The sequence below is a fragment of the Trichechus manatus genome, unplaced genomic scaffold (genome assembly GCF_000243295.1).
Source record: "Trichechus manatus latirostris isolate Lorelei unplaced genomic scaffold, TriManLat1.0 scaffold00162, whole genome shotgun sequence".
Taxonomy (NCBI): Eukaryota; Metazoa; Chordata; class Mammalia; order Sirenia; family Trichechidae; genus Trichechus; species Trichechus manatus.
Genome location: NW_004444098.1, coordinates 6209578 through 6234067, shown reverse-complemented (window position 1 = coordinate 6234067; position 24490 = coordinate 6209578). Strand labels below are relative to the sequence as shown.

Sequence of the window (24490 nt, the reverse complement as noted above, 5' to 3'; positions counted from 1 at the left end):
ATGCCTTTGAATTATGGTGTTGGCGAAGAATATTGAATATACCATGGACTGCCAGAAGAACGAACAAATCTGTCTTGGAAGAAGTACAACCAGTATGCTTATTAGAAGCAAGGATGCCAAGACTTGTCTCATGTACTTTGGACATGTTATCAGGAGGGACCAGTCCCTGGAGAAGGTCATCATGCTTGGTAAAGTAGGGGGTCAGTGAAAAAGAGGAAGACCCTCGACGAGATGGATTGACACAGTGGCTGCAAGAATGAGCTCAAGCATAACAACGATTGTGAGGATGGCGCAGGACCGGGCAGTGTTTTGTTCTGTTGTGCACAGGGTTGCTGTGAGTCGGAACCAACTTGACGACACCTAACAACAGCGGCATCCCTGGCTCTACTTCTTCCTTTGTTACTGTGTACATTTTCAGAGATTATTCAGAGTGACTTTTCGAGGCTAATGTGGCAGTTTTGTGGTACATTCATCACTATTCTAAACTCTGACAGAGAAATGAAGGCTCTGTCTAAAAGAGCTTCTCAGCTTCATTTTTCGGGGGAGGGGAGCGACCAACATCTCTGGGAATCTGATGAAAGCTTTGGACTGTGCTCATCAACTTCTTTGTACAGTTTCGGGGAATTTGGGGACCCACTCACTGCTAAGTGAGAACCTCCTGCCCTGGGGCGTAAATGCTAAGCCACTGAATGCCTGGAGAAACCAGCACTGCACACAGGGTATAATTCACCAGCTTAGTAACCACAAACGGGCTGAGTGCCCAAGTTCCTGCGGGCTTTGAACTTCACTGTGAGCCAGGTTATGGTAGAAAAGGTGAAGGAAGTCATTATAATTTCTTGAGGACTGGTTTGGAACTGAAGTTGAGATTAATAGTATCTTCTCTGAATAGCCTATTACAAACAAGCATGAATTGGAAATATAAAGATGAACTTGTTCCAGGAGACTGGAAAGTATAGTCCAAACTCCAAAGGATGATGGTAGCCTCCATTTGATAAAGAAATTGTGTTAAGAATTGGGTTTATACTTTTCTCTCTACTCCCACTTTTCTGCGACCCACCTCTGTATTTTTCTGCAACCTGGGTAGGTGGTTTCTACACTTCAGCCCCCTGAGCCTTGGCTGGGAAGGAGGGTGTGGCCCTACCGAGTCCAGAATGCTTTGCTTTGGAACTGAGAGCCTCACTTTGCAAGTCCAGTTATCCGTGTTTTAAACAAGCGGTGCGTAAATGTTAAACTTACTGGCTGGATCTCAAGCCAGCCTTTCTTTTGGGGGAGGTGGAAGGGAGTGGCAGAAAACTTGCATGGTTTTACCCCTGTGCCAAGGACAAATGGCAATGCATTGGGGGAATCTGATCAGTGTTGGAACTAACTAGAGAAGGGGGCTGGCACCCTGGCCAAAGAAACAGGACTCTTAGAACAAAATGCATTATTATTATTTTTAGCTTTACCTTCACTGAAACTATTTTAGTTGGTGTTCAGCATTTGAACTAGTAAAAGAAAATATTACAAAAATCAATTAAATTTACAAAAATAGAAAATATTCTTCCTAGTTAAAATTTAATCCCAGGTTTAGATGAGGTCCCATATTTTTAATCAGTTCAGAAACAGCTTTGGGCATTGTGAAATGGGATTAGGAGTAATAGCAGTATCAGTAGTATCACCGAACCTGTCTAACTTCCGGGGAGGGGGGATAATGCTACTCAAGATTAGCCCAAGGCTGATCCCTGTGAGGTGGAGGTCAGACATACCCTCCACTCTCCAACCTGTTACCAATTCTGACAGCAGCTGTCCTCCCCACGGCACTCTCTACTTCTCTGCTGGGTTCGATAATCCGTTGCAATGGCCACACAGAACTGACAGACCATACTTACAGTTAAGTGGTTTATTAAGGAAGTAATGGTACAACTCGGGATCGACAGTCTATAACTTAGGATCAGGATCAGGAAGCATGTAGGTAAAGTCTCCCTTTTTCAGTGCAGGATAGTTCTCTCAGACTTCCTCTCTGCCCCCTGAGGACAGGCTTTGGCCCTGCCGCCTGTTGCCACTGGCTCTGCTGCTGCGCCCCTTCCAGGCCTGTCTTAGTTTTAGCTCTCTTCAGTGTTATAGCCCTTGACTAGTGTTTCAGCTCTTTTAAGAGGTTCTTGCCTCATCTCACTCCCTGCTTCTTTCTTCCTTCTGATTCTTCCTGCTGCTTCTTTTCTTGCTTCTTTCTCTCTGACAGAACCTCTGTGCGGGGTTGCCTGCATATGTACGCAATTCCTTGTCAGTTTTAAGACATGGCCCCTCCTAATAGGGGGGCACAAACTGATCAATCCCCTCTTGGTAGGCCACAGACACTTCATTTGGATAGTAGGCTTGGCTGGGCTACAACTCACCTCATTTGCATGGTCTGTTGACCAATCCCTTCAAGGTACATACCAATCACAGAGCAGGCTGCAGCCCAGGACCAGATAAAAAGTATCAAACCAAGTTGTTTACAGTTTACCCAGGAAATACCAATCAACCTGGACAAAAGTAACAAACCTTCTAGGGTAGAAAACTAGGGCAAAGGTAACTCCTCAGGGTTTAGGGGAAAAAAATCTCAAGCTGTTTTTCCAAAGAACCAAGGCAAAAGGCCACATAAAGGAACTCATTTCACCACAGGCATACATGAATTCATAGCGTTACACTTTCTCCCATAAAGAAAAAGTCCTTGAAATATATACCCATTGCTATTGCTGTCAAGTCAATTCCTACTCTTAGCGACCCTATAGGACAGAATAGAACTGCTCCATAGGCTTTCCAAGGCTGTAATCTTTACAGAAGCAGACTGCCACATCTTTCTGCTGTGGTGCGAACCGCTAGCCTTTTGGTAAGCAGCCGAGTGCTTAACCACTGCACCACCAGGGCTCCTCGAAATATATACTACTACGGGCAGTCCCCGAGTTACGAATGGGATTGGTTCCTAAGTATGTCTTTAAGTTGAATTTGTAGGTAAGTCGGAACAGGTACATATGGTTCTTATTTAGCGTCAGTTAGTCAAATGTTTGTCTTAGTATGTATTTTATCTTTCTCTGCGTATGAAACGCTTAAGAAACACTTCCAAACCGCTCAGTGTTTTCATGAGCATCACAGAGTAGTGCCTGCATTCGTTATTACGGACCACTGTGTTTAACTCAAGTTTTTAAGATAGTAGGCTTTATGACAGTCTGTTCTTAAGCGAATTGTCTGTAAACCAGACATTCCAGGGACTGCCCTGTACTTACAAAGGAGTCCCTGGGTGGTGCAAATGGTTAAGTGTTAGACTACTAGCTGGTTAAGCGCTTGACTGCTACCCAAGAGGTTGGTGGTTCTAACCTACCCGGGAGACGCCTTGGAAGACAGGCCTGGCAATCTGCTTCTGAAAAGTCAGCCTTGAAACCCTATGGAGCAGTTCTACTCTGCACACCTGGGGTCACCATGAGTCAGAATTACCTTGACAGCAACTCACAACAGCAACAACTTAAAAAGAAATTCCCTCCCTTACAAGCTGACCATCTGAAAGGGAAGTAGAAGTGAGGGTAGGACATAATTACTTAATACACGTATCACAAGGGACTCGTTTATTAGAAGCCTGGGAGAAATCTGGGCAGGAAGAATTCAGATTTGCCTTCAAGTGGTTGTTGTTGTTAGGTGCCGTCGAGTCGGTTCCAACTCAGGGACCCAGTGTACGACAGAGTGAAACACTGCCCAATCCTGCGCCGTCCTTACGGTTGTTGCTATGTTTGAGGCCATCGTTGCAGCCACTGTGTCAGTCCGTCTCGTTGTCGTGGTAGCTGTGCCAATTCACTATCTCACCATTTTATGTGTGAATTGGGTTTTTCGTTAATTGACAATTTTGGAAAACAGAGTTGCTTTCCAGAAAAGAGTCGATGCAAATTTTACATTTGAGAAATTGCAAGATAAGATGGTGACCTTGGAATTCATGTCATTGCTTTCATTTCAGATGACGGGCCTGCTTCTCGGGTACCCTGGCTTGTGCCTTTTTTCACCAAATAGACAAGGACTCGGAGGAGTCTTTTTGAATTGGTTTCTCTACTCCTTAGAGTTGAACGTGGAGATGGTAACTTAAACTCTTTACTTGTTGATGGACCGATTGATTGAGTCTAAACCAAAAAACCCAAACCCATTGCATCAAGTCAATTCCAATTCATAGCGATCCTACAGGACAGAGTAGAACTGCCCCGTAGAGTTTCCAAGGAGCGGCTGGTGAATTGGAACTGCTGACCTTTTGGTTAGTGGCCAAACACTTAACCACTACATCACCAGGGCTCCTGAATGAGTCTAGAAACATTAATCTTTGATTTTACTCCAAGTACTGTATTTAGCCTTCGGAGTCCCTGAGTGTTGTAAATGGTTACCATGCTCACTGCATTTTTCTCTAGGCTTATGTGCATGAATCTAGAAAGCAGAAATATTTAGTCAAGACTCAGTTTGGGTTAAAGTAGGATTGTTTTTGCTGTGGTTTGGTGCCCATTCAGGACCTTGCTCATGCAAACACCCTGCCATTATCTGTTTGACTTGGAACCATGTCACTATCACATCATTCCTGCATATAAAGTAATCGTGGAGATTGGGACAGGCAGTGTGTGTCATAGGCAAATCTTGTGATACCGTGGTTTTTTGAGTGCGTTGTGTTTGGGAGAATGTCCACGGTGTATTTGAATTCACCTTCCATATCTTTGTTTTTATATTAACTCTTAACTTGAAAAAATGTTTAAAATGTGTTTAAAATAAAGGCACATTAATATCAGTGTCTTTCTGATGGTGTTTTATCAACTTCTAAATGCTCTTTGGAGAGAACCCTGTTATAGAACCAGTTTGGGTAATTCACATATTCAAAATTCATACTGGTCTCATGGGTTTTGTCTGCCATCCTGGTGTCTCACTTTCTTGGGGTCAGGAACTTGAACAAAACAGGAGTCCTAATTGGATGTGGGAGGGTTGGGTTAGTGAAATTTAGGTTATAGGATTCCCATGCATACCAGTCAGTGTGTTATTATAGAGACAGGCGAATAGATAGCTGCCTACACGCAGACAATTCTAGGTGTGTCCGGCTTTCTACAACAGCTGCATGCCTAAAACTGTCTTGTCAATCAACATGACCCCAGGGGAAGGGGCGGAGCAGGAGTCTGTACTTAAAAAAATCCATTTGAAAATCCCTGACTTTATCCCTTGCCTCAATCTAAGACTTCTTTAATCAGATTTGAGAGAAGTCTGGAGACAACATGCTTTTGTTGTTTTTCTCTAGAACACCAAAAGAAAGGACCATTTGAAATTTTTGATCCGGACTGTGTAAGGAGTACGGAAAGCATTTAGTAGGCATCATATTGTGTTGTTACCTTGCTTTACTTTTATATTTGGCCAGTGGTTAATGTTTAATTCATTAAATTATGACCACTAGCAGATGTAAATCTTGCAAATGCTGTTTATATAGATTTAAGCTGGTGTTCATGTGTAACATATGGAAATTGAAAGTTGGGGGGGGAATGTTTCTCAGGTAATGAGAACAAAACATAGCTACTCTCCTATTGTTCTGGACAAGCTACATTCCATTGTCCCACAGTCATTAAACATACTCTTTGGAAGAAGATGCTTGTTTTACCTGTTTTGTTAGTAACTGTTAATATCCATTTTCACTGGTATTTAAAGTTGTACTTTCAGATAATAATGCTTTTCCATATGAAGATACTAATATGGTTATTGATTATTAATTATTTCAGCAAAGCCTGTGAATTAATTTTCCAACTAAACAGAGCAAAAGCAGTCAATTTAATAGTATAATACATAATTTTGTATTAAAACCTAATTCTAAAGTCCATTTGGCAAACTTATATGACATTGACCTGACAAATATGTTTTCATTTGCAGGATAACAAAGCCATTGACCTTTGCCGATTGTGTTGGGGATGAACTTCCTTTAGGATGGGAAACTGTGTATGATAAACAAATTGGAATTTATTACATGGACCACATAAATAGTGAGTAGAGTGCCACATTTTCATTATTATATGTGAACAAGTTTTCATGTTAGATCTCAAAGATGCTCAAAAGTTTTTGCAGTGCTGGACAATTGTTAGTGCCCGATGAAGTATTAAACTGGGCTTTATAAATGTAGTCTGAAGTTTTCATGAGCTGAGTTCTTCAGAAAGTGAAGCAGTTATGTAGATGTACCTTGCTTGTGTTTTGCTGAGCTCTGCATATAATATGTTTTATAGAGAGTTTTAATATCTAATATAGGGAATAAATTTCCCAGGCAGCCTGGGAACAGAAGTACACGTCATCATGAGAAGGTTGTTTATTTCAAAATGGAACTTGAAAGTTCTTGAAACAATAAATGCCCAGTGGGTTACCTTAACTTCACTTTGCCTTATACATTTAATTTTAACTTTAATGCCTGGTACCTTTTTGATCTTTGTGAAAGGGGTAAATGGTATAAATAATAAAGCTAAAATAATGGGTCTTTGACCATGCCAGTCTCTTTGTAGAACTGTCTAGAACAGTGGTTCTCAACTGGGGGCGATTTTGCTCCCCCAGGGGGACATATGACAATGTGTGGAGACATTTTTGGTTGTCACAGTGGTGGGCGGGGGGCACTACTGGCATCTAGTGGGTAGAGGCCAGGGATGCTGCTAAACACCCTACAATGCCCAGGACAGCCCCCACAGCAAAGAATGATCTGGCACCAAATGCCAGTAGTGCCAGGGGTGAGAGCCTGTTCCCAAGGGCTCCATTTCATTCTAGATCAGTTTCCACTCCTCACATGTGGCTTTCTGCCTTCCTCGGTCCCAGGTACGAGCTGGGGATCGATTTCTCTTCAGATTCACACTTTCTCATGCTCTCCCGTTTGTATTCTAGTCCCCCTCAGTGTTTCTGTCACTGTCATTTTTATTACCGGGACAGCTTTCTGTGAGATAAAGACATGAAGCCCAGCTTCCCCTTGGCTTGCGTTCTTTCCTTCAGTTTATTGAGTGTGAGGAGGCTGGGGGGCTCTGAAGATGGACAGTGCCCTCCATGTGCGTGACTTGGGAAGGGCTCCGTACACCGGGCTCGTAGCCTCTCATTTCCCCTTAGTGCGATCAAGCCCAGGTTGGTGTCTTCAGGGCAGACTCCTGCATGGCTGCCAATCTCCCAAGTTCAGTACGGGGAAACCTCAATTGGGAGTCCTCTTCCTGTCCCCGTTCTCAGGACAGGGAAGTGACTGATACATGACATTCAGCTTGCGCTCAGTCGCAGCTATCATCCAAAGACTGTGCAGTGGTGACTGGAGATGGGGATAAGTGGTGTCCCGGCTTGCAGCTCTCCCAGGTAGCAAGAGGGCTTCTAGATGGATCTACTGCTCCCTGAACAGGGCGAGGTGCTTGGCAGAAAAGAAGCTGAGAGGCCCCAGCTGAGGGCCAGCCCTCTCCATGGCCCCCCAGCTGACGTGGCTGCCGCCGTATGTGTGAGTGTGAGTCAGGCTGTCTGGGCTTGGCACCCTGCTGGCCGCTTTGCCCGTGGGGCTGCCTCGTGGGGCTGCTGCAGGTCAGCCTTGGCACACTGCAGTGTGGCTTCATCAGCAGGCTCCATCCTGCCCGGCCCAGCACCAGGTTTCCCAGTGGCATAGGCATTTGCCTTATGCAACCCTTCTAGACAAACTTGCCTGCCACTGTCAAGGCCCAGGACCATGCAGGCTCGCCTGGCCCGTAAACCCGATGTGCTCATTCTTCAGTGTCCCTCTTCTCCCGGCATCCCTTGCTCACTCCCTGCTCACCCCCTCAGTTACAGCAAACATTGGTGAAGCTCCTCGCATTGCCTGCCACTCAGTTTAGGCCCTGAGGACGCAGGAATGAGACCCAGCCTCCACCCTCACAGAGATGCCACTCTAGATGGGGCCGGGAACCCTAATGTTGGATCATCACCAAGGACTGGCTTCTGCCACCATGATGGTAATGGAAAGACCCGGCCCCGAGGGTGGAACTCCGCAGTCATACCACCTCATCCTGGAAAGTGGATTAGTGGTTACCAGGGGCTCGGGGGAGAAAGAATAGGGGAGTTATGCTTATGGGGTAAGAGTTTCTGTTTGGGACGATGAACAAGGTTGGGAAATAAATAGTGGTGATGGTTGCACAATGTGGTGAATGTAATTAATGTCCCTGAATTGTACAGTTAAAAATGGGTACAACGGCACATTTGATGTTATACAGTAAAACCTGTGAAAGCCAGAACCTGTGTAAGGCAGAAACGTGTCAGAGAAAGAAAACTCAAATATTTTCCACTAATAGAGGGTGATAGAAAAGTGGTAAGCTGCACCTTGTCAAAGATGGAAAACTTGCAAGACCCGGAAAAACAAGGCAGTCCCATCGAGTTCCTGCTCTCACAGGTTTCACTGGATATATTTTAGCTCAATAAATTTAAAAAAAAAAAAAAAGAGGTTTGTTTGCAATGAGTCTTGAAAGATGCTAAGATTTCCTGGTGGGCAGAAGGGCACAGAGCAGCATAGATGAATCAGCCTGGCATGTTCAGGGACTTAGGGAGAGTTCAGTCTGTTTAGAGGGTGACTGTGGGGAAAAGGACAGAAAATCTAGATGAAGCTGGCAAGTCAGTCTGGGGACTCTTATGTCATGCTAAAGTGATTGGACTTTGTCCTTTAAGAATTTCAAGCAGAGTTAGGAAGGTAAGTTTGGTGAGCTCGCTGAGGGTGGATTGTGGTGGGAAGAGGCAGGAAGCCTGGGTATACCTGGAAGAAGATCGTGAGGTCCTGATTAAACTAAGGGGGGATGGAGAGAAGGGTAGGTTGTTCGTCATTATCATATCAAGGGACAGGAATCACCAATTCTTGATGACCCATAGAATATTCTGGGTGAGGGAGAGGAGCGTGAGTTATTGGAAGATGAGTCCCAGTTGGTTCCCAGGTTGGGAAAGTAGGTAGATCCAGGTGATGCCGCTCACCAAGCAGGAAGGCAGAAGGAGAAGCAGGTGTTTGTTATCGTTGTGGTTGGTTGGCTTTGTTTTTGGTTTTGGTAGTGAAAGGGCAGAGGGTAAGAATGAGCTCTGCTTTGCATGAATGACTCAGAATTACTTTGGGTCCATCCGGATGGAGCTGTGTCTCGGAGGCAGTTGGAAATAAAAACTGGAACTCAGGAGAGAGGTTAGAGCAAGAGATAGGCATGAGCCCTTAAGAGAGCCATTGGAGTGAGAAAGAAGAGTGGAAGACGGGAATTTATGGGTAGGAGGAGACAAGGAAGTCAGCATAGAGTGAGAAAATGCTGCTTGGTCTTTCATGGAGATGAAAGAAGAGGAGAGCAAGCCAAGTCTAGTGGCAGTAGAGTTTATAGCTTCCTACATGAAGGAAGTCCATAAGAAGAAGGTTGTAAATATCTATTAGTTTGACAGTTACGAGCTCATTTGGGCTCATCTACTCCAACGTTTATTTATACTGTGGTCATTATCTGTGGGAAATTGTCTTGTATTGTCTTCCCTATTCCAGTGGACTATTTCGTATCTGCCTTGTTGAGTTTTCTTCTTGACTCAACTGTGGATATATAGATAGAAGGTGTTCCACACTTTAGAAAGGTTCGTTTTGCAGAATCTCCCAGAATGCGAATCCTAGTAATTAATTAAATTTCATAACTAGTAGCATAGTTACATGGCTGTTGGTTAGCCTAAAGATTTTACTCATAAGCCACTTGTGTTCTTATATCCTTTTGATTTCAGAGCTCACCCAGATTGAGGATCCCCGAGAACAGTGGAGACGAGAGCAGGAACGGATGTTGAAGGAATATTTAATTGTAGCCAAGGAAGCTCTCAATGCCAAGAAAGAAATATACCAGATTAAGCAGCAGCGGTTTGAGCTGGCCCAGGAGGAGTACCAGCAGCTGCACAAGATGTGTGAGGATGACTGCCGCTCATACGCCAGCTGTGAGTTGACCTGTCCCCTGCAGTTAACACTCATGACCTCACGAGCCATCTCTCTGCTGGGTTACCTGCAAATTCCAAAATTCACTCAGACAAGACAGTTTCGTATTGGGTCTAATTGCATGCTTTTAGGTAATCACTACTCTGCACTGGAATCAGATGGTCATCTGGCAGCCATTCACTTAGCGAACATTTGGCAAGTGCTCGGCTGCTAACCAAAAGGTCGGTGGTTCGAACCTACCAGCTGCTGTGCAGGAGAAAGATGTGGCAGTCTGCTTCTGTAAAGATTACAGCCTTGGAAACCCTATGGGGCCGTTTGACTCTGTCCTATAGGGTCGCTATGAGTCGGTATCAACTTGACAGCAACGGGTTTTGGGTTTTTTGGCACCGAGGCACGGGGATATGGTGGTGACCAAGAAAGGAAAGGCCCCTGGCCTCCTGGAGCTTACATTCAGATGGGGAGACAGAAAAGAAACAAGCAACCAGATAGAGTTCCAGGTGGTGATGTGCAATAGCCTGGGGTCTCGTGAGTGTCGCTGTTGAGGAGCACGTTGTTGGGAGATCGCTGCAGTTCATCCTGCCTGTCTGGGGCGATTCCTTGGAAAATCTACACACCGGTCTCTTTAAACCTGAATGGAAAGATTCAGGAGCCTTCCAGTGTGTCAAGCACCTGTCTCTTCCTAGAGTCCTTTATTGGGCGTTAGGAGGAGGAGCTCGGGGTAACCCAGAGAATTGGGAAGATATTTTCCTGCCCCAGAAGCAAGATGGACACACACTGATATCCTCAAAAGGAACCCTTCTTTCGTTTAGGAGGCTGCATAGGGTGGGCTCCCATTTCATTAGTCCTCAGCAGCTGCTCAGGGCTTGGAGGCAGTTTATTTGGTTCCTGATACAGTCGGTCACTTCTTGGGCCAGTCCGTGCTGGCAGAGTGAGCACACCTAACAGCCCATCACAGGGTGCGTGGCCACGACTGTCCTGGAGGCTGGTCAGCTTGTGGAAAATGTATGAAGTTGGTACGCTAGGTTCTGCTGAATAAAAACCCAAGTCTGTTTGAGACATGGCAGAGCTCACCTGTTGACTTGGCTGGTGATCCTAACGTGCTTATCAGGTTCCATTGCTGAATATGGTAGAAGGATCTGTATAGACACCATCACTGCTTCCTCTTGTGGAGGTAGCCTTGGAGGCCAGTTTGGGCCTGCTTGTTTTCATGAAAGGGCTGGAGAGGCCAGTGAATCTTGCTGGGGCCTATCAGCTCATCAGGGAAAAAGACAGTGAATGGAATCTCAGAACAATCCAAGTGGTTTATCAAGCTGCTCCTATCCCTCGAGTTTCAACTGAACCCTTTCAATACGCCATTTAACCTAAACTACCAATTACTCCGAGGAAAAGCCCGCTAAACATGACTCAAATGAGTTATTTCCTGCTACGGGATAAAATTCAAGACGAGGATCCTGTTAGCCCAAATCATTGTCATCTGACAGATGTCTCATCAGCCATGGCATAGGTGCTGGGCCCTTGTAGGAGCAGTGGTGGCAGTATCCATAGCACACCTGTCATGCAGCCAGCCATACAGGTCTCACGTAGCCCAGAGCTCTCTCGCTGTTAGTCGTCTCAAGCAGGGAGGCATCCCTTGCCAGATGGCTGGGAACAGAATACAATTTGGACTTATTTCCTATGACTCTTCTTCATTGGTAATGACTCCAAGTGAAAGGAACCCATATTCAATGAGCTAGGTGTTCTGTATGCATTGTTACGATTGCAACATTATGAAGTACGTGTGTTATCTTCACTGTACACGTGAAAAACTGAATATCAGAGAGACCAGATAACTTCTTCAAGGTTAAAAAACAAAAATGGTTGCCGTTGAGTTGATTCCAACGCCATGTATTTCAAAGTAGAACTGTGTTCCTTAGGGTTTTCAGTGACTGATTTTTCAGAAGTAGATCACCAAGCCTTTCCTTTGAGGTGCCTCCGGGTGGATTTGAACTGCCAAACTTTCAGTTAATAGCTGACCACTTAACTGTTTGTACCACCCAGGGACTCCTCTTCAAGGTTATATACCCAGTAAATGGCAGAACTTGGATTTGAATCTAGATCTAGTTGTGTTTTTAGCCTTTAGTAAAAGAGGCCGCTTAGAAGAGCTGATTGTATTTTTGGAACTCTTTGCCATCTGATTTTCAAGTTATTTGGAAGTAAAGACCAGTTATAAATCGGCAAGTAGTCTGCCATATTTTGTAAAAGGAATGGGGCCAAGTGGAAGGCAGAGCACTTTCTACTTCTTGAGGTTTCTCATGGCCCGGGATAGGATTGCTAACCATTTATTTTTCGACAGATATTTGTTTTGCACTTGGTATTGGTATAAGGAGCCCTGGTGGTGCAGTAGTTAAAGCTCTTGGCTGTTAACCAGAAGGTTGGCGGTTCAAACCCATCAGCTGCTTCATGGAAGAAAGATGTGGCAGTTTGCTTCCATAAAGATTTACAGCCTTGGAAACCCTATGGGGCAGTTCTGCTCTGTTTTAAAGGGTCGCTATGAATTGGAATTGACTTGAGGGCAGTGGGTTGGGTATTGGTATATACTAAATGTTGGGGGCACGATTTATCCCTGATGGTAGGGAAAAATGAGATAATGATGGTGAACAAAGGAATTAACTAGAACATCCATTTCTTTTTCTTTTTTTAATGTTTTATTTTTGGTGAAAATATATACAGTAAAACCACACCCATTCAGCAGTTTCTAGACATAATGATCAGTGACATAGGTTACATTCTTCACATTGTGTCAACATTCTTGTTATTTCTGTTCTAGTTGTTTCATTTCCATTGACTTAAACTTCCTGCCCCTCAACCTTCTCCTCTATGCTTTAAAATAGCTGCTGTCCATTTGGTCTTATGTAGATTTTTTTTTTTTTAAAGAACTTAATACTCGAGGGTGACAATCTTTACTTTTTGAGCTAAACTGTTACTTAGTTTAAAGGTGACTTCAGGGATAATTTCAATTCAGGGTTTGAAGAGTAACTCAGGGCAATAGTCTTGGGGACTCCTCCAGCTTCAATATGTCCAGTAAGTCTAGATTCTTGAAGAATTTGAAGTTCGGTAGGACAGCCATTTCTAGTGTTGGAGCACAAGGGTGTGGGGAAGGAGAGAAGAGGGCAATTACATTTTATCAACACCATTCACAGATTTCCCCCTGAGTTATGTCAGCAAACTATGGGCCAAATCCTGTCCTATGGAGGCAGCAGTCAGTAAATCAAATGACGTATTGCATTGGGCAGATCTGCTGCAGAAGACCTCTTTAAAGTGTTAAAAAGCAAAGGTGTCACTTTGAGGACTAAGAAGTGCCTGACCCAAGCCATGGTATTTTCAGTTGCCTCATATGCATGCAAAAGCTGGACAAGGAATAAGGACGACAGAAGAATTGATGCCTTTGAATTATTGTGTTGGCAAAGAATATTGAATATACCATGAACCACCAGAAGAGCAAACAAATCTGTCTTGTAAGAAGTACAACCAGAATGCTCATTGGAAGCGAGGATGGTGAGACCTTGTCTCACGTACTTTGGACATGCTGTCAGGAGGGACCAGTCCCTGGAGAAGGACATCATTCTTGGTAAAGTAGAGGGTCAGTGAAAGAGAGGAAGGCCCTCAATGGGATGGATTGACACAGTGGCTGCAGTGATGGGCTCCAGCATAGCAATGATCTTGAGGATGGAACAGGACCGGGCAGTGTTTTGTTCTGTTGTACATAGAGTTGCTATGAGTCAGAACTGACTAGGTGGCACCTAACAACATGGCAGCTATAATGGCGGAGTTCAGGAGTTGAGACAGAGACCTTATGGCCCACAAAGCCTAAAATATTTACTATCTGGCCCTTTACTGAAAAAATTTGCTGACCCTTGGCCTACGCCACTGGTTCTCAACCTTGGCTGCAGTAAGAATTTCCTAGAGACTTTTAAAAAATACTACTGCCTGGGCCCCACCCCAAGAGATTTCAATTTAATTGGTATTGGTTCGGTCCAAGCATTGTATTTGTTTATTTATTTATTTTAAGCTCTCCAGGTATTTCTCAGTGTTGAGATCCACTGGTCTAGGTTGACTATTAATGTCGCTTCTAGCAGCAGGAATATGACTGTTTGTTAACCTGGTTCCTAGGAGCTACCAAGAGTATACCACAAGTCTACACCAAAAGTCTCCTTGGCTGGCTGGGAAAGAGTCTGCCTTATCTATGGTGAGAAAGTGCTGACCCGCCCTGAATTCTTGTCTTAGGTGGTGGTGAAGTTCTGCCTTATCAGTCATCAGTCTTGCTAATGTTCTTTCTGAGGCTACAAGCCCATCCCACCAAGACTGTCTTCCACTGGTTCTTTGTTAAAGGGTTTCTCATCTGCTATCTGGGTTAGGATAAGGGCCACAGTTTGGATATTCAGCTTTTGTTTTCCTTGACCCAGCATGTTGGAGCAGGCAGGAGAAAAATAGATCATGCTGCATTTTTCATGCGTAATAGCTGGCAACCCTCACTCTTGCACATGTGTTTACCAAGAGATAATCCCCTAGTCTGTTCTGGAGAGAGAGTTCTTGGTTAGGGTTTGGTGGCATCTTGCGTTACTTCTGTAGATCACCCGTGAGTGGGCTTATTTGGTTCTTTTGAGCCTTTGCTTATGATGCCTTTAAAGAAGAAGTGTCATCCCCTCCTTTGTTGGCCTAAGGTTCCTTACATGTGAACCTTTGTCCCCGCTTTGGTAATTAGTACCTGTTAGCATGGAACCTGTCTGTGCTTGCTGTACTTTCTCCCAGAATCCTCTCTCTTCCCTTGAGCAACCCCCTATAATGCTGGTCCCTGAGACTCACACCTGGTTCTGCAGGGCAAGCTGCCAGAGAGGCCATTCTTGGAGAAGGACTGCTGATCTTTTAAAGCAGATCATCTCCCGGGATGCCCTTGGGTGCCTGCAGCACAGGGGAGGTATGTGTGTCAGAGGGGCAGGGAGAGAGGGGGAGAGAGAGATGTATGCATGCGTTTTTCCCTTTCAATGACAGGTAAAATAGAAACTCAAGATAAGTGCTGAGGTTTGCAGCATTTTGAGTGCTAAATAAATAGGCCAGGTTCACCTGCTCGGAGATGGGCATTGGGGAGCTGGAAGGACATTCCTCCTCATGTTGGAAAGCCTAGTCCGATGAAAGGGTATCAGGGGGCTGACCCCCAGGAGCCCGAGTTCTGGGCATGAGTCCCTCTGTGAATAACGGTGTTGTGACTTCAAGTCACTACAAAACTCAGTCTTTTAATCCATGCAGTGGAAAAATATAATCATTGCTCCTCTTTCACCAATATTTTTTCTATTTTATGAGAATAGATAAAATAAATGTGAAAGACACCCTGTAATAGCAAAGTATAATATTTTACAACGTTATCATCCAGCTACGCTGTAACTTTGTTATTATATCATCTAAAACAATATTATATGCCTAAGCAGATTCCTTAGGCTATTTGATAACTCCACTCACTGAACTCTTAAAGAGAGAAGAAAGCTTCAGAGGCAAAAGTCTGGTCTCTATCATAAACCTAGAGATTGGAGACATGCCTTAACAGAGGAAGTGATTTCTTTTTATAAATGTCGTGGGGTGTATGCTGTTAAAAATGGGATCCAGAGCCCTGAGCTATTCCTTAGACTCCATACAATGTATTAGCCTTACTGGCAGATAGAAAGAATTAAGAATTTGTATTTATAAATGGAATTATAATATTGAAAGCTATGCCATTGTTCACAGATGTCCTTAGCACTTGAAGATCAAATGTATTCACTGTCTGAGGTACTTGAATTCCCTCCCTACCCACAAGTCCTGGAATTTTATAGTTTTGGGGACTGTACCAAAGATAACATGAATGGTATCAATATAAGTAAAACCCATTCTATCATTTAGGATGGTTTCAGCTGTAACAGAAGAGATTAAGCCCTACTGGCCCAGACAATAAGGAATCCATTGTCACATAACAAAAGCCTCTGGAGGTAGGGTGGGTTTCCCCATTGGTGGATTCAGTGGCTCAGTGATATCAGTGACTTATCAGACTCCTCTTCTAGACTGGGGCACACTCTGGGTCTCCTGAGGGAGAGGTGGACACTGGGCAATATCAAAGTTCTCTTAGTTAGGAAGGAGAAATGGGGGAAAGTTTGCTGTGTAGATGACCACAGTATCCACTACACCTCCCGTGTGCGTTTCAAGTCTTTTTGTTAACATTCCCTTTGTGATTGCACAGGCAGAAAGAGTTTTTTTGTAACAATTTCAGATAATTGTTATTAATGTTTAACATTGCAGTTAACCTTGTTGAAATTTGGTGTTGGGGTTATTTTCTACCCTTAATGGGAAAGAGCCATTTTCTTCTTCAACTGCAAGTTGACAGGTTTACACACATTAAACAAGCAACATGCAGGAGTTTAATGTGGAGGTTTGTTTAAATTATTTCCTTCTTTTAAGGGCATTGTGTGAGGTGTTGCTTTTGTTACTGATCTTGATTAATGGAAGCAAGGAGGCTGGCAAGATGGAAGTCATAGGATTAGGAAATAGATGTTCTAGTCTAAGAAAAAATTCTATTTTAAAAACATTTTACCCCATGCCTTTGAGAGATCACGATTCTAAATATAAGAAACTTTGAGATAAAGTTGGCAAATATTTAGCTCCTCCAGATATTTCTTTCTAGTAGATTCCGTTGTTTGCAATTCTGACTTAATGGGGGCTTAAATAACTAAATGTTCCATAGAAGAGTTTTTTAAAATAGGAGCTATCTGAACTGTTCAGATTAACTTTGGATTTGGTTCTAATTGAGGCTATTAAATAATCCTGCTATTTAAGCGACTTGATGGCTTTGTGTATGAGACTTCTTTCCAGTATAAAGTCAGGGAGCGATTTTGAATTGATTTCTAGCTGTTGGCACCTAAGTTATCAGAATTAAAGTCAGCCTTTGGTATGCAGATCAAAGAAGTAAAAGAAAAGAGGCTGGTGCTGCAGATGGGCCTTTTGAGCAGGTGGGATTTAATGATGAAAGTACCCAGGAGGCAGATCACCCCAGTATGGTGTGATCCCCGATGAAGAAGGAGCCCTCGCCCAGCTAAGACAGAGAACTCATGCCAAGCTGCTGCCCTGCTGAAGGGGAAGGAGACAGCGACGTCAAGAAAAAGCAAGGCAGAGAGACGGAAGACGTGGTAGAAATTGGAACAGCCGCTAGCTGACCCAGCTGCTGTAACACCGGAAAAGGATCGCAGCTCTTCTGGGCGGACAGAAGCGTGTGAACAGCTCCGTGTGTTTGTTTCGCCCCTAGGTCGTAGCTATTTATAATAATGATGCTGTGTCTGTCAAAAGGATTTCAGTCCTGGTCGCTACGCTGGGATGTGCTTTAGCTAGACATCCATCAGAAACAAACCATTAGAACCAGTTTACATGCTGCAGTTCAATTTGCATGGAAAAAACAACCTGAGGGGAACAGTTTGTTCTCAAACCTGCCAAGGTGGACATATTGCTGTCAAGTTGTCTTTTTCATTTTATAAAATTTTAATTTTCTTTCTTATTTCAAAAATGGTTCATGTGGAGACTTTGTTGTTGTTGTTAGGTGCCGTCGAGTCAGTTCCGACTCATAGCGACCCTGTGTACAACAGAATGAAACAGTGCCTGGTCCTGTGCCATCCTCACAATCATTGCTATGCTTGAGCCCATTGTGGCAGCCACTGTGTCAGTCCATCTCGTGGAGGCTCTTCCTCTTTTTCGCTGACCCTCTACTTTACCAAGCATGATGTCCTTCTCCAGGGACTGGTCCCTCCTGATAACATGTCCAAAGTTCTTGTGTATATGTAATTTTTAAACCTAGTAGTTATGCAGTAAGGAGCCCTGGTGGCGCAATAAGTAAGCACTTGGCTGCTAACCGAAAGGTCAGCAGTTCAAACCCACCCAGCGGTTCTGTGGGAGAAAGGTCTGGTAATCTGCTTCCATAAAGATTGCAGCGTTGGAAACCGTATGGGGCAGTTCTGCTCCGTCATGTCGGGTTGCTATGAATCAGAATCGATTCAATGGCACACAACAGTTGTACAGTAGAAATAAACAGAGTTTTGATTTACCTTTAGTCATATATTTTATTATGCAAAAATCAGCCATCAAGAAAATCTGAGGTTGTGAAATGTTAATTCTTTAGGAACCAGTGCTAGCTGGTAAGTCTGAGACTTAGAATTAATATTTTAATATGGTGACTCTGAAATTCCTGTCTGTATGCATTTCTTTATCTTAAAGAATCCCTTATAATATCAAATGTTTCCCTTCTGTTTAGCCTTCTCTGGATACTCAACAAATACAAAGTATGACCCACACCAAATTAAAGCAGAAATCGCAAGTCGCCGGGATAGGGTGAGTAAACGAGGGTTTTCACAATGAGAAGTGCCGTATGTATTTTATGTAACGTCACCTATCATGGTTCGTTTAGTGGTGGTTAGTGTGTTTTAGATTAAGTAGATTATTATTACATTTTGTTTTAGTCTCCACTTTTTTTCCAATAGGAGGGAAAATGTTTCATTTTAAAACCTTAGTTCATATAACAAAAAATATTGTATTCCTCAGAGTGTTTAGAGGGCCTAGACTCACCCCTATTTGGGGAGACTTGGTGGCATCAGGGCCCAATCTCAGAAGGCTGCATTCTTTTCTTTTTCCTTTTTGGTGAAAATATACCCAGCAAAACCGGCTCCCATTCCACAGTTTTTAGACATAATGATCAGTGACATTGGTTACATTCTTCACATTGTGTCAACATTCTCGTTATTTCTGTTCTTGTTGTTTTGCTTCCATTTACTTAATCTCCCTGACCCCTAACCTTCTCATTTATGCTTTAAAATAGCTGTTGACCCATTGGTCTTATGTATATATATGTGTGTGTGTGTATATATATATGTATGTGTATGTATGTATATATATGTATGTATGTATGTATGTGTATTTTTTAATGCAATACTGAAGGGTGACAATCTCTACTCTTTGGGCTAAACTGTTACTTAGTTTAATGGTGACTTCGGGGGATGGTTTCAATTCAAGGTTTGAGGAGCAACTCAGGGCCATAGTCTCGGGGACTCCTCCAGCCTCCTCGATAGGTCCAGTAAGTCTGGATTCTTTAAGAATTTGAAGTTCTGGTCCACATTTTTCACCCTTTTTATCAGTATTCATCTATCGTGTTCCTGATCAGAACATTCAGTAGAGGTAGCCAGGTGCTATCTAATTCTTCTGGTCTCAAGGTGGAGGAGGCAGTGGTTCATGTAGACAATTAGTCTTATAGTCCAGTTCCTACTCTGAATCTTGGGTTTCCTTCTTCCTCTTTTGTGCCACATGAATAAAGACCAATAGTTGTATCTTACATGGCCTCTTATAAGCTTTTTAGACCCCAGGCACTACTTACCATACTGGGAGATAGAACATAAATTTTAAGAAAAATATTATGCTAACTGACTAGTTTGTCCTGCAAGACCACGGCCCTAAGAGAGGGCTGCACTCCTGTATTACCAGAACATCAACCTTGATCTTCGGCAGCTGTAGCATCTGCCATTTCTCCCATGGTTAACGTATTCCTTGAGGGATCGTCCCGCAAAGGCTTTTGACTAGAAGGGTTTGAATTCTTTGTGTGTCACCTTGGTCAATCCCAAGGTGTCTTGGAAAGGGGACAGTTTGCACAGGAGACAACCTGGAAATGAAGCTGTCTCTTATCCTAGTATCTTGTACCCTAAACCAGGGTCCCTCTTTTAATGCGCTGTTTCTCAAATTTTAGTGCACCTAGGAAGAACACCTGGGGAGCTTGTCAAAAGTGTGAGCTCTCAGGCCCACCCCTCTGAGTTAAAGTAGTCCTGAATGGGTTCCAGAATCGGTTTAAATAAACACCGTAGGTGACTGAGTTACAGGTGTTCAGAGACCACACTTTAGAAACAATGTTTAATATGTGGTCTCTTATGAGTAGTTGTAGAAGTAAAAATGAAAAAAGTATTACAAAGTTTGCTAAATGTAATGTGCAAATCAATACCTTGAGAAAGACAATAGTTGCCAGTTCTCTACTTGGGTAGGAACCTATCGGTGATCCGGGATTTTTGTACATAAGCAAGGCGTTTCTTCTAGCTTGGCTATTTTAGGCACATGGGAATGGAAGTTTGTGGAGCAAATACAGGACCCACGGAATTGCAAGTGAATCAGAAAGTTAAATGACAATGTTAAAAACTAGAAATAATTTTTCACAGCTTGTTTCTGGAAAAAAAAATGTAATTTGTTTTTAGCTTTCCAGATTAAAACGAGAACTGACCCAGATGAAGCAAGAACTGCAGTACAAGGAAAAGGGAGTGGAGACCCTGCAAGAGTGAGTTGCTTGTGTCCACAGAAGGCAGAGTTTTCCTGTGATTTCATCTTGTGCTGGCCTGTTTGGTGCTTGGACATGGTCCTAAAGCTTCACGGCCATTTTGCTTTTATACTTTTATATATATGCTTATCATTTCCAGCTATCTTGAGGGAAACTTCAGAGGAAGCAGCTGCTAGATGGTTTGATTAGTCTTTTGCCCCTATACCCAGGTTGGACGACCAATTTGCACATCAGGACTGCTACAGACCTCCTCCAGAGTTTCCTCTGGCTTTGCCCTGTCCAGGCATAGTTCACCATCTTTCGGGTCCTAACACGGACGCTTATGCTCCACCTCCCGGCGCTGCGGGTGAGACTGGCCAGTGGTGTGCCCTGTGAGCGTCAGCACCGGACACCTTAACCCGGCATTCGGTTCATCCTGCAGCGCCAGTTCTGCTTACCAAAAGTGGCCCAGTAGGCACTCGCATTCCCCGCCAGCGAGCCAAACTTCTTACCCATATAAAGTTTGAGAATAGGTTGAGATCCTTTCGGTCCCAACTCTAATTTGCTTTACCAGATAAAACTGTGTGAGTTCGACCATGCGAGGGCTCCAGCTTAGGATCTCTCTTTTCCTTGAAGATACTTAGTTCTTTTAAATCAAAATACTTGGGAAATGAAACCCTCTTATATTTTTGCATATTCTCTATAGCTGCACTGTTAACACACACGTGACTATTTAAATTTATTGGTTTTTTTTTTTATTTTCTTAAACTTTAATTTTCTAATAAAAATTTAAATTCATTTCAATTAAAATTTAAAATTCAGTTCCCAAGTCTAACTAGCTGTACCTCAAGTAGTCAGTAGCCACATGTGGTGAATGCAAGGTTTCTCAACCTCAGCACTATTGACATTTTGGGCTGGATGACTCTGCTGTAGGGGGCTGTCCTGTGTATTGTAGGATATTTAGTGACATCCCTGGCCTCCACCCACTAGATGCCGGTAGCAACCTCCCCTCACCCTCCAGCATGTGACAACCCAAAATGTTTGCAGAAATGGCCAAATGTCCGCAGAGGGCACCGTCGAATCGGGTTTAGAACCACTGGGCTAGTGGCTGCTGCAGTGGGCAGCGCAGATAGTAGAACATTTCCATCATCACAGAAGGTTCTGTTGGACAGTGCTGGTCTATAGCTCTTCGTCTGGTTTACATATTTACAATTAGGACTTTATCCCTACTAAGAGTTAGGGGCGAATTTCTTACAATTCGTGAGCTATATACATCAGCAAATGGAATGAACAAGTCGTTATTTTATAAACGGTGATATTGCTGATCTGAAAGAATGAATTTTCTTAAGAAAGGGTGTGGCGTGCCTGTTGATTGAGAGTCATCCTGTCTCAGTTCAGAGCCTCGCTCCACTTCCTGAACTTGGGCAGTGCTTCACACTTTTTGGGCCTGCTTTCTCATCTGTAAATGCTGATAAAAAAAAACAAAAAAAACCAAACTCGTTGATGTCGATTCGATTCTGACTCTTAGTGATTCTATAGGACAGAGTAGAACTGCCCCATAGTGTTTCCAAGGCTGTGATCTTTACGGAAACAGACTGCCACATCTTTCTCCTGCGGAGCCGCTGGTAGATTCAAACTGCATTGCCGACCTTTCAGTTAGCAGCTGAGCGCTTAACCACTGCACCACCAGGACTCCTGTAAATGGTGATAATTGTACTAAGTTGTCCAGAGGGCGGCACCAGTGCCTGGCACGGAGTAAGTGGTGGGAGTCAGTATTGTCGCTGTTATGGAGAAACGGGGCAGAATTCTGCTCCTCTGTATCCTGTGGACAGACTCAGTAACAGTGTGTCAAATGTAATGGCAGTGTTGTGCTTTCTAGGCAGGGAATGAATGAATGTGAGTGTTCGACGAGCATCATCTCGGTTCTGTAACTCTCCCCCTTACAGGAGAGCAGCCTCCAGACACTGAGGTGCCTGCCAGGATGTTTCCATGTAAGCGGTGGCAGTGTCATCCTGGGTCCCCTCTGCTAACTGGGAGGATAAGAAATAAGCAGAAGCAAATCAGTTTAATTTGACAGTCATCAGAAGTGACTAGTACTGACTAGTTGAGCTTGAGGTTTGTTTACTGATTTCATTTGGCCCCACCGTAGCGTTCTCTCATTCAGAGGGAGAGTCAGGATTCCACAGTGTCTGTAGATCATCTTGTTGTTCTTGGCTGCTATCAGGTCGGCCCCCAACTCGTGGCGACCCCGTGCACAACAGAATGAAATGCTGCCCGGTCCTGTGCCATCCCCATGATCAGTTGCAGATCAGACCGTTGTGATCCATAGGGTTTTCATTGGCTGATTTTCAGAAGTAGGTCGCCAGGCGTTTCTTCCTAGTCCATCTTAGTCTGGAAGCTCCGCTGAAACCCGTTCAGCATCATAGCAATGCACAAACCTCCACTGAAAGATGGATGGTGGCTGAGCGTGCCGGGACTTGAACCCGGGTTGCCCTCATGAAAGGTGAGAATTCTACCACTGAATCGCCACTGCCTCACCTGTAGATCATGCATAATTTTAGTGCCAGGCATCCCATGTGCTGGAGGTTGCAGTTAGTTTACTCCTTGCTCACAGAAGCTGTGAGGAAGAGGATCAGGGTTTAGGGTGGTATAGGAACAGTCTGAGGCTACGCAGGACCCTGCGCTGCAGAGGGAAGCCAAGCCCGGTGCTTTCCCCTTCTAGAGATGGCTTTTGTCATGAACTCATGGGCTCAGTGGCTGCTCCTTTGCTTAGGGGCCATCATTCTGACCCTCTCCATTGTCCTCATTTGAAGACAAAGGTGGTATTGCCATGTCAGCTTCAGACTGACTGATCTAGAAAAGAAACTGCAGAGTGCTCAGATGACTCAGAAAGCCTCCTTCCCCATGGAATGGCTAGAAAGGCATTCATCTCTTTTAGTTGCAATAATGTCAAGGATGGGAAGGGCAGCCGCCCTGCTCCAGGGTAATGGAGCGGGAAGCAGAAGCCAGTGCTGGGCGAGTGTGAAGTTTACACTGGCAGCCAGAGCGGAGTGTGGGTTGTGCTCCTGGCAAAGCAAGGGGCTAGTACTCTTGCTCTTCTCTTGCTACTTTCATTAGCAAGATCCCACGTTTGGGAGCAGGGACTGTGAATTTGGCCCTTTCCAAGGGGAGTATCCTTTTGCCTGCCAGAGCTCATGGGACAGTCTCCCCTGAGAAGGGCATAGGGTAAGTTCTGGACCTGGCCTTGGTCCTGAGGGACCCACACCCAGCAGTGCGAACCCTACGGGGCACGGAGGTTTCCCAGACTGAGCAGACACCAGAGCCATTGGTTAATCTACATGTTGCCTTGGTTCCATTGAAAGTTGCATTTTCTCTCCATCAAACGTTACTTTTTCCCTGTGCGTGGTTGCTTTATTCTGTTATGCAGCCTCACAGGAAGGACAGAATGCACTGACACGCTGCTCTTAAAATACTTTATAAGTGAAGAATAATCTATTAGCCTTCCTTTGAGTTACCCGGGCTGCGAGGCTAAAATTATTTTTCTGGTATCGAAGATTGGACTTTTATGTTTGGATCTAATAATGCAAATTTAGATTATTTATTGAGAAATTTTAAAAACAGCTTTTAAGCATTGAAAATGTGATCCCCACCCCCCCAGCCCTACCATAAAATCCTGACTAGAAACACAGATAACAGATGAGCTCTTGGACATCAGTGGACTTCTCTGATTTTGTTATGAACATCAACTTAAGGCAAAGGACCAGATTTTCCTCCAGAAATTTTTCTGCTGTTCTTGCTTCCCAGAATATCCAGTGTATTTTTTCCCAGAGCACCTCACCAGGAGTTTGGCTGCTTATAACATTTTAAACTCAACTTGTTTATCTTGGTGAGCTTTCCTGGCTAGCAAGGGATCCCTCATTCTGCTTAGGTCCAAGTGAGGAAAAAAGAACCTTTTGTATTTTTTTTTAAATCTGTATATGTTATGAATTTTTATAGAGGGGAGCTGGTCATGGACACATACTCTGGGTTATGATAGAATATGCGTGCACACACGTGTGTGTAGCTAAACTTAAAAAATTTTTATCATAAAACATGTATAATGAAAACTTGCCACTTAAACCTTTTTAAATTTTTTATTAATATTTTTCCATTTTAACCATTTTTCAATGTATAACAGTTCAGTGACATTAATTACATTCACCATGTTGTGCAACCATCACCACTGTCTGTTTCCAAAAGTTTTC

At 43.8% G+C, this 24490-nt stretch overlaps 1 protein-coding gene across 1 annotated transcript in view; it reads left to right on the top strand.

Annotated features, from left to right (window-relative positions):
- WWC3 (WWC family member 3) overlaps positions 1 to 24490 on the top strand; it is a 128624-nt gene that overhangs the window by 39679 nt on the left and 64455 nt on the right. Inside the window, exons 2-5 of the mRNA XM_023740717.1 lie at positions 5887 to 5996; positions 9712 to 9915; positions 18213 to 18289; positions 20188 to 20267. Coding sequence (XP_023596485.1) covers positions 5981 to 5996; positions 9712 to 9915; positions 18213 to 18289; positions 20188 to 20267 — 377 coding nt within the window. The 5' untranslated portion in view covers positions 5887 to 5980. The remainder of the gene's footprint in view (positions 1 to 5886; positions 5997 to 9711; positions 9916 to 18212; positions 18290 to 20187; positions 20268 to 24490) is intronic.